The 14,663-nt window shown below is 44.4% G+C and overlaps 1 protein-coding gene across 6 annotated transcripts in view; it reads right to left on the bottom strand.

Annotated features, from left to right (window-relative positions):
* The window catches only part of VPS53 (VPS53 subunit of GARP complex), a 158,336-nt gene that overhangs the window by 84,696 nt on the left and 58,977 nt on the right, over nt 1-14,663 (bottom strand). For all 6 annotated transcript variants that reach the window (XR_010838253.1, XR_010838254.1, XR_010838257.1 and 3 more), the window contains 4 exons: nt 7,388-7,466; nt 4,410-4,553; nt 3,543-3,685; nt 96-237 (listed from right to left, as the gene is read on the bottom strand). Coding sequence is in view for 1 of the 6 variants with exons in the window: in XM_059049041.2 (XP_058905024.1) it covers nt 96-237; nt 3,543-3,685; nt 4,410-4,553; nt 7,388-7,466 (508 nt within the window). In the remaining 5 variants the exon portion in view is untranslated. The remainder of the gene's footprint in view (nt 1-95; nt 238-3,542; nt 3,686-4,409; nt 4,554-7,387; nt 7,467-14,663) is intronic.

Raw genomic sequence — 14,663 nt, forward strand, 5'->3', positions numbered from 1 at the left:
AATGGATGGAACCGCCACAGTGTGAAAGACTGAAGTGAAGCCCACCCACCCAGGCCACTGATTTCCTGGTCCAGTCTCCCTCAGGACCGTCTTACCAGAGTTCCATCTGTCAGGGTACACCCGGAGAAGCGTTTTGCGAGAAACCCCTCAAAGTTAGTCGTTCTCTGAATAGCAAAGAGAAGCAATTTCACTTCAATTTCCTTAGCTCTGGTACGCATGATCTTGGCCAGTTCTGTCCTTCAAATTAAAGATATAAGAATGTTGTCAAACAAACTGATCATTCAAGATAAGACAAAGTAAGTGGCTTTAGTATATATTATTAAAAAAAAAAAAGTATGTGGTCATTTCAAAACCTGACATCTATAACTAACTAAGTTTAATGCTCAGGGAATAGAAATACGTATTCTAAATAACAATTTTAAGATGAAATTAACCACTAGTCAAAAAAAACCCTCAAGGATTATGGACATCAATTTGTTTACATGGGTACTACAATTTTTATCTTTAAACTTTTCAATAATTTGTTAATAATATATATGAAGCATTTACTCAGTATTCTATAAAAATGCATATATTCTATATAACTTCACAAGTCATTAAGTATTGAATTACAAAGCCCTCCCTCTTCCAGAGAGCTCGATAATCACCTCTTCCACCAGACAGCAGGAGCCCTGGAAAGAGACGTGAGAGACGGGAATCCCCACGTGAAAAGTGACATGTACGTGTCTGGGTGGTTCCTGCCTGTGAAGCTGACGTGACACTCAAGTGTCCCGTCTCGGAATGTTAAGCGGTAAGGGAGCAGGAACACAAGAGTTCTTAGGAAGTACTGAGCTACGGGTCACCTTGCCTCATAAATAAATGACAAAAACCAAATAAAGAGTCTCTGAATTTATTTGAGAATTATGTATCTGTAGGATTTTAGCCAAAATTCGAATAATGAAAGCTTGGCAGGAACACTGCCGTTAGCTGACGCAATAGCAGCAGATGTGTTGGCTTTTGGGTATTCCCAGTCTCCTGCGGACTTCATTTTTCACAGAAAATGAATTTTGCAAGTCACTGAACTGGAGGCTAAAGCGAATCACTTATCAATTTCTCAAGGAATTCACTCTTTCTTTGCTAATCAGGACTTAGAAAGTCATAACTACAATCAACCTTGAATCAGCACAAAAAGGTTATCTAAATCCAGTAGCAAATGTGTTTCTGAAAACCACCACCACAAAGAATGTACAGCACCAAGGGTGAACCCTGATGTAAACTACAGACTCTGCTTGGTAATGATGTGTCAGTGTAGGTTCAGCGATTGTAACACAGGGTACACTCTGGTCGGGGAGGCTATCTGGAGGGATGGGGCAGCAGGGGGGATGTGGGAAATCTCTGTTATCTTCCTCTCAATTTCGCTGTGAACCTAAATCTGCTTAAAAAAATAAAGCCTATTAAAAAAAACTCAACAGCCAATATCCCTTAAGAAATCCTCCCCCCAACAATGTGCCCTTAAAGCATACAACTTGACCGTACCTATGATTTTAAGAGAGATGACTAGCATGAATTACTCTAAGGTGGTTCAGTTATGCTTAGATATGGGACTTTTTAAAAAATTAACTTGGAGTTGGGACTTCCCGGATGGTCCAGTAGGTTAAGACTCAGCGCCCCCAATGCAGGGAGCGATCCCCGGTCAGGGAACTAGATCCCGCATGCATGTCACAACTAAGAAGTCCACATGCCACAACTAAAGATCCCACACGTGGCGACTAAGACTCGACGCACCCTAAATAAATAAATAAATATTTTTAAAAAATAAATTAATAAATAAATTAACTTGGGGCTTCCCCGGTGGCGCAGTGGTTAAGAATCCGCCTGCCAATGCAGGGGACACGGGCTGGAGCCCTGGTCCGGGAAGATCCCACATGCCACGGAGCAACTAAGCCCGTGTGCCACAACTACTGAGCCTGCGCTCTAGAGCCCATGCTCCGCAACAAGAGAAGCCACCACAATGAAAAGCCCACACACCACAACCAAGAGTAGCCCCTGCTCGCCACAACTAGAGAAAGCCCACACGCAGCAATGAAGACCCAAAATGGTCAAAAATAAATAAATAAATTTATAAAAAATAAAAAATAAATTAAGTAACTTGGAGTTAATGTAATTGTGCACTATTAGAAGGGACTACATAACCAATAAAAGCCCGTTCCCACCACTGTTGTGGTAAAGCTGCAAGGAAAGAATAAAAACTTTTGACTCTAGCTTTAGCTTTGTCAATGGATATGTTGATCTATACTTCTTGGGCTTTAATTCTTTGATATAAAGAGACTATCTGGGACTTCCCTGGTGACTCAGTGGTTAAGAATCCACCTGCCAATGCAGGGGACACAGGTTCAAGCTCTGGTCTGGGAAGATCCCACATGCCACAGAGCAACTAAGCCCGTGCGCCACAACTACTGAGCCTGCGCTCTAGAGCCTGCGAGTCACAACTACTGAAGCCCATGTGCCTACAGCCTGTGCTCCGCAACAAGAGAAGACACCGAAATGAGAAGCCTATGCACCACAATGAACAGTAGCCCGCACTTGACCCAACCAAAGAAAGCCCGCATGCAGCAATGAAGACCCAATGCAGCCATAAATAAATAGATAAATAGATAAATAAATAAATATTTTTTTTAAAAAAGAAAAGCAGAACCATGATGGATGTATTCTCACTGCACATTGATATAGGTGATATAGACACGTGGGAAATTGTGGGGCAATGAGCCACTACAGGGAAATCTGGTTGATGAGCTTTTAGTTGATTAAGAAGGCAGGCTGCTCAAGGCAAGGGCAAGGCTATAGGAAAGTCCTAGAGCAAAGATAAGAGCAGACATAGCTTCCGTGTTGGGTATATTTTACTCTTAAGGCAAAACAAACACAAAAACAAGTGCTCTGGCTACAATCTACTGGCCCAGGGCTTCTCATGTGACCTTTTCCATGTCTCCTTATCAAGTGTTTACCTTGCCTTCACATAATGCTCTCTCCTCTAGGGTTGGAACTCTAAAGTTGGAGAAGGTGGGATATAGCTACAGCTGGAGTTTGGGACTTGGTTTTGGGTATATAAAATCTGACTTTCAAAAGGAAAGGAGTCTTTTGAGGGGAGTCCAGCACAGGTGAAGACATTCTCATTAAAATGATGACTTTCAGGGGCTTCCCTGGTGGTGCAGCGGTTGAGAGTCCGCCTGCTGATGCAGGGGACGTGGGTTTGTGCCCCGGTGCAGGAGGATCCCACATGCCGCAGAGCGGCTGGGCCCGTGAGCCATGGCCGCTGAGCCTGTGCGTCCTGTCCGGAGCCTGTGCTCCACAACGGGAGAGGCCACAACAGTGAGAGGCCCGCCTACCGCCAAAAAAAAAAAAAAAAAAAAAATGATGACTTTCAAACAAACAAACAAACAAAAGGTGGGAGTGGTACCAAATCCACAAGACAACACGGAGCCTGTAGAGACTGGGGGACTGGTTTCAATCAACTGGTTTCAACTGATTTCAATCAACACCAAAACCAGTAGAGAATTGGCATCTACCTTGTGATGTGGCAAAATTCTACTGCAATCCTCTCTGCCATGTACCACTCACGCGGGAACATCCGGCCGTATTTCTCCTCATAGTCCACAAGCTGGCGCTTGATCCAGGCATAGCGCCGGTCAATTTTGTCCAGCCAGGCAACCTTGGGGAGGCAGGGAACAAAATCCACCCCAGTGCTTAGAAGTAGTATTGACAGTTCAAGGAAATAAGCAAAAACATAGCACCAAGGAAAACAAAACCTATTTCTCACGGTTTCAGAGTCTAGGCTACTTTTTTTTTTTTAAACTTGATCCAGCGGTTCTTAACCTGGGGTCTATGATTGGGCTTCAGGGCTCTACAAATTTCCTGAAACTGTATGCAAAGTTTTATGCATAGGTGCATTTTGGGGGAGAAGATCTGTAGCTCTCATTAATTTCTCCAAAGGGTCAGTGACCCCAAAATGGTTAAGAATTGCTGAACTGTACAGTCAGCCCCTAGGATTCATGGTCCAACAATCAACATTTTAAGACAGTAACACTAATAAAATATAACTCACAGACTTGAGAGCAATCAATTTTCAATAAAATTCAAACATAACAGGGCTTCCCTGGTGGCGCAGTGGTTAAGAATCTGCCTGCCGATGCAGGGGACACGGGTTTGATCCCTGGTCCGGGAAGATCCCACATGCCGCGGAGCAACTAAGCCCGTGAGCCAACACTACTGAGCCTGCGCTCTAGAGAAGAGTAGCCCCCGCTCGCCGCAACTAGAGAAAGCCCATCTGCAACAACAAAGACCCAGTGCAGCCAAAAATAAAATAAATAACATAAATTTTAAAATAAATTAATAAATTCAAATGTAACATCTGATCTCCTTTGGTCAATACTTACATCTTGGTTTTCTTGAAAAAGTACTAGATACTCTGACAGATGCTGTTTAATAAACTTTTTGATGATTTCCTGTTTGATTCTGGGGTCCAAAATATTAGCAACCAGACAAGCATCTCGTAGGACGTTGCTGGGTCCTCCTGGCCTCTGGTAAAACAAACAACACACACCAGTTCAAAAGCCAGAAATGACCTTTAAATCTTATGGCCTCTGACAGCCGCGGCTTCTTGTTCTACTCATGATACTATTACTTCCACTCCCCTGACACTCATTCTGGTGCTGTGGACAGATATTTTAGTTACTTGTTCCTTGATGAAAGAATCATTAAGCTAGTCTGCAGTAGCCAATATAAAAGCTACTCCATGAATCAGCAATGAGACATTTTAGAAACAGGGCCAGCAATGATGGTAGGAACTTTTGCTATCTGCAGTCACCTTGCTGAAGAGCCCTAAAAATCAGAATGATACCAGTCTCACTCCACACGTGCCAATTTCCCGATTCTAACCTTGGATTCCTGTTCCTGAGGTGCTATATTTGTGCCAAACAGTGTGCTGGCATTTAAAACCTAAATCCAGGTTCTAAACCAGCAGCCTTGTCCCACAGATAGTCAACCATGCAGACAGGCAGCCAAAGGTAAAATATTATGACACTGGCCCCTTGACCTGAAAAATAACAGCAGAAGTAACTATCAAGGGGCTGTATTGATACATCACGGTGGGAAGGCCTTTGTATTACTGCAGGCAATTCAGTCTCACTGACCCTTTCTTTATAGTAACTCACTGAATGAGCACGGCTGGCTGAGTGGGCTATAGTGAAAAGAACACTTGGCATCTGCTCTTGGCTTGGCTAAATAGCCACATAGCTCTGGCACAATTATTGACACTCATCTGAAATATAAGTGAAAAAAAAATAATGGACTTTAACTAGGTGATGATTAAGGGTCTTCCAAATCTTTATGACTTTTTTTTGTGTCAATTCTGTCCAACTTATCCACCTCAACTGAAGTTCAAGAGTTTCCTAAGTGTTACCTAAGCTGCCCGAGAGCTAAATTGTTAAAATTCTGACTTGCTCCGTGCTGAGTGGCTGTTCTGTCATTCACTGAACCCTGACTGCTCAACTTTGGCTTCTAGATGAAAACGTTTGATCTGACAGAGAAGTCACGAAAGCTAAAACCTATGGGCTCATGGGTTCAGATTTTTTTTCATTTAAAAAGGACCTATTAGGGCTTCCCTGGTGGCGCAGTGATTGAGAGTCCGCCTGCCGATGCGGGGGACACGGGTTCGTGCCCCGGTCCGGGAAGATCCCACATGCCGCGGAGCGGCTGGGCCCGTGAGCCATGGCCGCTGAGCCTGCGCGTCCGGAGCCTGTGCTCCGCAACGGGAGAGGCCACAACAGTGAGAGGCCCGTGTACCGCAAAAAAAAAAAAAAAAAAAAAAAAAAAAAAAAAAAAAAAAAGAGGACCTATTAGGTAAACTTTGGGTAATTTTTTTTAAAAAAATCTTGACTTCCATTTGTGAAATAGTAATAATAACACAAGGCCTTTAAGAGAAGTCAATCGTCATTCAGAAGGAAAAAAGAAAACTCTTAAAAACAAGTCACCCAGACAGAGAAAAGGGAAGCAAGCTGTTAAAGAAAACCATTTTTCACCTCATCTGCCTCGTGGGGTCTGAGAAAAAGATATAATGTAGGTCAACATTATTTTTTTCTAAATGATAAAGCTGGGTTTCATCCACATTTTTCTGAAACTTCTTAAAATCAGGGTGAACAGCAGAGTATAGCATAGCAGACCCTGGACTAAGAAGAGGCTAGTGTTTGTAATTTGTGAATATACCTTATAACCCCTTTTTACAGGACAGCTTTCCAATATCCACTCCCCACATTTACAGCAAATGAATAAGGAAGATGAAGTCCGCAAAGGAACGTGCTTTACACATAAAAGACCCGATTGCTAGAAGTCAGCCAGAATATATGACATTAAAATCAGAGGCAGGTTTCCTGTAGAAGGTAATCTACAAAGCTGGGGCTGCTACCCCCACCTACTTCCTAAGTTTCTTTTATGAAGTGCAAAGAAAAATGATTAAGATATTTCCAGTTATTGAATTATAGAGCAGATCCAGGAAACGTTCCTTGGCTCGGTGAATGAACATATATCCCCCATCTCCACCCACCAAGTGCTGCTTGCCGGCGTGTGCTTTGGGTCACTTCTGCGCTGCACAGTTCTTTCTCCTGAAAAAGCTCAAATAATAGAGGGGGGAAAAAAGCTTCTGAGGGTTCTTCTCTCCCCAACACATGCAAAGCATTAAGATTATGTCTGTTACAATTTGCAGGATGGAGCTGAAGGCAGTTACCCCGGCATTTACCCTGGCACGGTGACGGCCAAGTGAGGCAAAAGCTTGTTACGTGAGAAGTGTAACCAATAGCTCACAAGTGAAATACCGTGGGCTTTGCAGACACAACACAAACAGCTATGCTACCAGTGAGAGCTAAAGGGATTAATCCCAAAGAACAGGATCACTGAAAGCCAGCCTCCTAACTGTGTCACTCCGAGAGTCACGTAAGCCTGGGGACATTCCTCCCAGTTGCCTCTTCACCAAACTGAAACAAAAACGTTATGTAACGATCCTAAAAAACACTGCGGCTTGAAAAAAATTTATTATTATTATTATTATTATTTTAAAACCTAGCCATGAGAAAAAGAAGGAATTTACCAGGCAGACATCTTGGGTTTGACACACATTAAATTAAACTGAAACAAATCCTCACTTTTTGATGCTGGGAGGACACAGATGGGGAATCGATGCTGCTCTGGGATATTTAACATCAAGGACGGTCTCATTACCCTGAACCTCCAGCAAACAGACGTTATTAAGGCTGCTGGCAAACGCTTTTGGAATGGTAGACGAACAGTAACTTCAGTGAGCGCGCATCAGGCACGAATGGTGATAATATCCGAAGACTGAAGGGAAAATGCAAAACAATACCTTGGTACCCTGGGAAGGAAATGCTTCTTCGAAATCGGCCAGGATTTGCTGTCCTAACTCGGTCTGGGCAGCCTTCACTCTGTAGGGAAAAGAGAACGTATCATTGCCTGGTATGAATTTCCAAATGTCCGTAAGTAATTATGCACAGATCCGCAGGGGTTAGAACCGTTGAAGTCTTTAGGGATCATCCAGGAAGGGGGGAGGGGGGGCCAGATAAGAGAGGTCACACATTAGTTAGCAGCAGGTTTATGACCGGGACCCAGGCATCGGATTCATTCTCACTACGGATTTTCCACATCCCAGAGTTCTCCTAGGCCGCCTCTCACCCGTTGTGAGGCAGTGTATGTTAATCTTTACAAAATGTCATTAGGGGGTAGTTATGCTGCAGGAAAATTCTCTATAATAATGCCCAGATCACATATAAATCCATTTCGGGTTACTGGTATAACTACTCCCCAGCTCCATGGAGCACAGGACGGGAGGAGGGCTCCGCAGTGCTTCACAGTCACTGTTTTTTCAACCCGCAAACTAATATCAGGATCCCAAGTTTTAACAAGAGAACAAGAAGAATGTTTTCTAAAGTAAAAAAGATCCAAATGATAAAATGAACTGCTAATTGAGGGTGAAGGCCACCGAAGGAAGATTTAAGTTCTCTCAGAAGACTGTGAAGATGAAAACTTGAGTTATACTGAACATGAGTTAGAACAGGGAAGTCGGTCCTGAACACGGTGGTTTGCATGGAAGTGAGCAGCTCAAGAGGTATTTGTCAGCTGAGAGGAAAGAGGAGAAAGGAGAAGCAGCTGGGAGGGGAAGGCGCTGCGGGTCAGCCTTCCGCGAGGAGCTTGTCCTCCACCCGCCCCAGGAGCTGGACGCCTCCCACGAGCCGTCCTCAGAGCTGGGCCGCCCCGAGCCTGAGGCAAATATTTTATCTTCGCTAAAAGCGCCATAAAGTAACGGTCTTCCTTCTTTGGTCTCCACCCTGTCACTTTGGAATTAACTTTATGAAGTTTCTAGAAATAGCGAACAGCTCAAAACCACAATTTCTTTGGCTACTAGGCAGTGCCTGGCGACGTACTCAGATTTTTTTTTTTTTTTAATGAGGGGATAGTCAGGACCCAAAACAGTTTGGTTTTTCTATGGCATAGTTATAATTATGCCTTATTCCAAATACTTTCCAGGGTTTTTCCACCATCCTCAAAACTTTCCAAACCACTCTTATAGGTGGGTTTGCAGCCTCTTTAGTCACTTTCCGAGGGGTTTAGAAATGACAGAGCTCAGGCTACCACCGGAGAAGCCCCCAAGGCAGAACCAGGGCCGTCCATCCACAGCTGCCCAGTGGACCACAGGAAACATTCCTTGAGTGTGAGCTCTGACAGCACAGAAGAGAACATGCTTTTGTTAAACCGTGGCCTCCAAGGTCTTATGACTCCACATAATGGGCCAGGCAGACAGACTGCCCTGGTGCCAGGTCACAAGACGGAGCTCCCAGAGCCTCGGGCCCCTCGGTTCCTCCTCTCCCCTTGGCAGTGCACAGAGAGCACAGGTTCCCTCCGGAGCCACAGGATCACTCCTGGAGGGGGAGCTCCAGCCCTGCCAGGGACAGTCACAGTCTTATTCTCAGGGCTCCTGAGCACTTCAGTGATAAAGGTGGTTCCGGCTCTGCCTCTGTCACCCTACCCAGCCCACCATCCCCTAACTCTGTATTCTTATCCAGATTTGAAACTGGAGTGCCTCAGGTAACAGGGACGGACCTAGAGATGATCGCACTAAGTGAAGTGAGAAGGAGAAAGACAAATCTCATATGCTAACACATATATGTGGAATCTAAAATGACACAAATGAACTGACCTATGAAACAGAAACAGACTCACAGACATGGAGGACAGACTTATGGCTGCCAAGGGGGAGGAAAGGTGGGGGAGGGATGGATTGGGAGTTTGGGATTAGCAGATGCAAACTATTATATTGGGTAAGTTCATCCACATCTTTCCGTAAGATCTTATGAACTTTTTGGCCAACCCAATATATAGACTGGATAAACAACAAGGTCCTACTGTATAGCACACAGAACTATATTCAATATCCTGTGACAAACCATAATGGAAAAGAATATGAAAAAGAATGTATATACATGTATAACTGAATCACTTTACTGTACAGCAAAAATTAACACAACATTGTAAATCAACTATACTTCAATAAAATCCACTTAAAACAAAAAAGAGGGCTTCCCTGGTGGCGCGGTGGTGGAGAACCCGCCTGCCGATGCAGGGGACACGTGTTCGTGCCCCGGTCCGGGAAGATCCCACGTGCCGCGGAGCGGCGGGGCCCGTGAGCCATGGACGCTGAGCCTGCGCGTCCGGAGCCTGTGCTCCGCGACGGGAGAGGCCCACGCACCACAACAAAACAAAACAAAACAAAACAAACAAACAAACAAAAAACACAAAAAAGAAATCGGGTGCCTGAAAAGACAACCAAAGCCTATGGTAAATACAGAAGTACCAGGCTGTGATTTGCAGACTCCCTCGCCTTCTTCTTCAATCCATTCCCAAGGTCACCTCTTGAGATAGTCTAGACTTAGCTGTGCCCCTGGTGAGCTCCGTGTAATCCTAATTAAGCATTTCCCCTATGTGGGCAGACGACTAAGAATTGTTGTGAGACGAGAGGGTGGGGATGGAGGCCTGGCTGGACTAGATGCCTTTCGGTATCCGCTCCAATCCTGACTATTCTACCACACCCGTCTTACCCATCTTGACAGGTGACTGCAAGGCGGATGTTTAATTAGTGCTGGAGCAGAATAATAAGCTTTTGCACATACATGTTCCAGTGACTCAGAAGAAAGAGAAACCATCTCCCTTACTGACAATAATGATGGTATCTATAAACCCAAACCATGATCCGTGTACTTTCAGGGTAAGATGTCAAGAGCAGTCTTTACAATCAGTTGCCTGAGCAGGGTCCTAGAAGTCTTTCTAGGATCAACACTCTTAAAAGAACACAGATTCGGTCTCACTCCTTTATACTCCCTTCCTCTTCCAAAGACGAAAAGTAAGTTCCTACTGTGAAGAGATGTAGCAACAGACTCAGTTAGCAGAGCACATATGTGAGTTCAGCTCCCAAGACTTCCTAGTCGTCGTTAGGAAAATCAATCTACCGCTACTAGAGAAGAGGGGAAATAACAATTCCTCCTGGCATCCAAATGAGCTCGGCCTGGTTGGGTGGTGACGACTCAGTGTTGACCACTCTTAGGAGACGAAGGACTCCCCGTGCTGCCCGGAAATGAAGGTGAACCAACCGCCTCCTGGCATCCTCCACGCCATGTGACCGGGGGTTGTCCAAGGGCGCCGTTCCCTAAACGTGCTCTCAGATTTCATAAGAGGTGCCAGCAGAGGGACAGCAAACTCTGAAAACCACTTAGACATTTATGGATAAAATAACCCTGATGCTTCCAATACCTTGTGAATGACAGTCCTAAAGAAAATACCCTCAATGATTCGCAAGAAACTGACCTCTCAAAATACGCAGTCTGTGCCAGACAGAATGGTTAGCCAGTCAGACGCTCCATCTCCAAACAGACAGGATCTCAACCCAGAACCTTAGAGTGACTCAGTGGGATGCTTTGAGATCATCAAGTACAACCCTTACCCTTTCTTTTGAAACTTAAGTTCTTTCTGTCACAGTCACACAGACAGCCAGGCCTTTTCTTTCTTTCTTTTTTTTCAAATTTTATTCAAGTATACTTGATTAGCCAGCCCTTTTCATTCTCCACTTTAGTTTCTTTGATCACTAAGCCATGTGATCCCCTCAACCTGCCAAGTACCTGTCATGTATAAGAGGTTAGAAATAGCCCTGAAAAATATGGTTCAGTTCAAAGGTTTCATGGCTTTCAAGAGAATGCAAGAATCTTCCATTCTTCCTCAGGAAATACTGACTGATTACTAGACACATTTGCTTTCATGGATATTCTTAAGCCAGAGGATCTGAAATGTAAAGATGACATTAAAGAAAAAAAATCTTTCCTTCAACGCTACATTAACGTTTAAGCATTTTCCAGAAGGGTAGTTGGAAGAAACAGCTATATTCAAATCAAAGCCCATGAACTTCGTATTTCAAATGTACAGGCAAAGATTTCAGAACACAACCCTTTGTATGACTCCCACAGTTTACAGTCAGCAAGCTATTAAGTTAGAGAACCTGAAGCAGCGCACAGGATGTAACTCTCCTGCCTTCTCCCCTCCCCCCAAACAAACAAGCTATTTCTATCATTTCCAGATGGTTCTACCATCACTATGTAAACATAAGGGAGGAATATTCACCAGAAATGATGCTAAAAATAAGAAGTCTGGACTTTCCTCAAACTTTTAGTACCTCTTGAAAAAGAACTGTAGTCAAACACTGGAAATGAGAGATTCCTTCCCTTCCCTTATTTTTCGTGTTACTTAATAGTATATATTCTCTATTAATCAACACTTTTCTTTTTTTCAAATAGAAGGTGTGAAATGAACTAAAAGAAAAGTAAATCCTCCTGTGTTCGCAGCAACCCTCCATGATAATGAATACTGGAGCACCAAACTATACTGATACAATGTTATCTTTTTCTATTTTTAAGGGGAGTTTTATTACAGCAGTGATCACAAAGTTCCTTCAAATTTATAAAACCACTTCTTTGAAAAAAGATGTTAAAAGGCAAGGAATCCTAAAAGAGTGCATTCTCTTGTTTGTCCCTATGGTGCTTTTTTATAACTAAAATTCAGTTCTGCCACATTCCTGCCATTCAGCAATGCTCGTCTCACGGAAACAATGGGTAACCAACTCTTCCTCACAACTCCTTGACCTTATGGTCACTGTCATGGTATGGTCTTCATCTTTTCTAATCCAGAACATAGCCCCAACCTCCAGTCTCTTGTACCTATACCCCACAAGAGTTTTACAAAGTACAAATGAGACCATGCCTCTCCCCGCTTAAAATCTTTTCTTGTCCACAAGACGAAGAACGGATTCTTTAGCGAGGCATATAAAATCTGACCCTGCCTACTTAGACAGACTTTCACCCTCCACTGTCTCCCCAAGTACCTCGATGTTCTCTCTCTCTCCTATATTTCCCCCCTCTCTCTTCTTGTCTTGGTGGTAAGATCCTACCCATTCTTTTAAGATCACATTAAAATTGAACTCTTCTATGACCCCTAACCTTGGCCCCTGAAGGGTCAGTCTATCAATTCCCTGCTGTGCCTGTACATATACTATATCCATCCTATACTGAAATTTTCTTTTAGTGTCTCTCACAAAAATGGTGAGCGCTTTGAAGGCACAGAGTATGTGTTTCTTATCTTTGTGCCCTCAGTCCCCCAGCACAGGGCCTGGGATACAAAAGTGTGTGGAAAGTATCTATTAGGTGAGTGAAGAGAAGAATAAGTGAACGGGAAAAAAGACCAACTCTGGATTATCAGGAGGGTAAGGGGAGGTGATGCTGCCTCTCCTCCCTCCCCGCCATCCACTGAGAGCGAGTCTGCCTTCTCCATCCAAGCTTCCTTCTTTCCTGCAGCTCACAAAGCCCCGTTTGTCTGCTCTCCTGGCTGCTTCACATCCCCAGTGGGACACGGCGATCAGCCAGCTCTGAGTGTGAAGGGTTTAGGAAGGATAAGGGAAAGGGTGGTGATTTCCCGAGTATTCCGCCAAGCTCTGTTCAACATTCCTTAACAGTTGCTTGGCATTTCACCTCTAAGACGGCACCCTCAGCACACAGTGCAACCCCACCCCCTTCCTGTCCCAGAAACGCAGAAATAAGGAAACGATTTTAATAAGAATCCAGAACTGGGCAGGAAAACGAGTGGTAGACTAGAAACTCTGGTAGGAGAGGACTGAAGAAGGAAACCCCTGCCTAAAATGGCTTCTCAAAGATGAAGGACACGAGGGGAGTGGATACCAGAGCAGGAGGGGGGCCCCGGGGAACCGCTGGAGGGATTCATTGGGGTCCTGCAAGAGGAGCAATGAAGTCAGTGCCCAGGTCTCACCCCTGCCTTGAATGTTCAGGTCAGGAATAGGTGTGGGTCTGAGAAGCCCAGCAGGGACCAGAGGGCTGACAACATCCAGGCGGATCAGGGAGCCCTCGGGCCCAGAAGATAAGCCACCAGCACATCCCACCTGGCAGTTCCCCCAGCTCCAGCTCCATCTCACCTGAGAAGCACAGGCTGTGGCACACGTAGCCGAGCAGCACACCCCGCTTCCCCCTCACGAGCAGGGGACAGTAAAAGAGCATCTCTGATCAGAATGACAGAGAATCTCACAGCCAAAACTGTGTGATCAGCTAGAAATCACCAAATATTGGCAGAGTGCAAACACCAAGAAAGAGAGTCACCGTGCTCAGCAAACTGAAGACCTGACATCAGAGGACAGAGAAATGGAACAGGTGACTCAGAACTTTCAAACACATATAGTTTATACTCCCTGAGAGACTTAAGAGGATACTATGCCCATGAAAAAGGAATCAACTAGATATCCTGAAGATTAAAGTTGGATTGTTGAAATAGAAACTCAACAGCTGGGTGAAATAACAGGATGGGCAAGATTGAAGAATAAATTAAAACAGGGGGGTTGAGTTGAGGAACTCAGCTTAACACAACAAAAAGATACAAGGTATTCAAAAAAATTAAGAAACAAGGTAGCAGATCTAGAAGTTCCAATATTCATGTACTAGGGATTCCACAAAGAGAGAACACAGAGAACAAAGCATAAAAACTACTCGAAGAAATAAAGGAAAACAATTTCTTGGAATTTAAAAAACTCATGAGTCTTCAGATTAAGAATACAATTAAGGGGGTTTCCCTGGTGGCGCAGTGGTTAAGAATCCTCCTGCCAACGCAGGGGACACGGGTTTGATCCCTGGTCCGTGAAGATCCCACATGTCACGGAGCAACAAAGCCCATGCACCACAACTACTGAGCCTCTGCTCCAGAGCCCGCGAGCCACAACTACTGAGACTGTGTGCCGCCACTACTGTGCCGGCATGCCACAACTACTGAAGCCCCCGTACTAGAGCCCCTGCTCCGCAACAAGAGAAGCCACGACAGTGAGAAGCCCGCACACCACAATGAAGAGTAGCCCCTGCTCGCCACAACTAGAGAAAGCCTGCGTGCGGAAAAAAAACCCAACACAGCAAAAAATAAATAAATTAATTAAGATACAATATTAAAAAAGAAAAGAATACAATTAAGTACAGAGCAACATGAATGAAAAGAGACCTATGTCCTAGTAAAATTCCTGATTCTCCCACCCCCAA

This window comes from Kogia breviceps, chromosome 19 (assembly GCF_026419965.1).
Source record: "Kogia breviceps isolate mKogBre1 chromosome 19, mKogBre1 haplotype 1, whole genome shotgun sequence".
Taxonomy (NCBI): Eukaryota; Metazoa; Chordata; class Mammalia; order Artiodactyla; family Physeteridae; genus Kogia; species Kogia breviceps.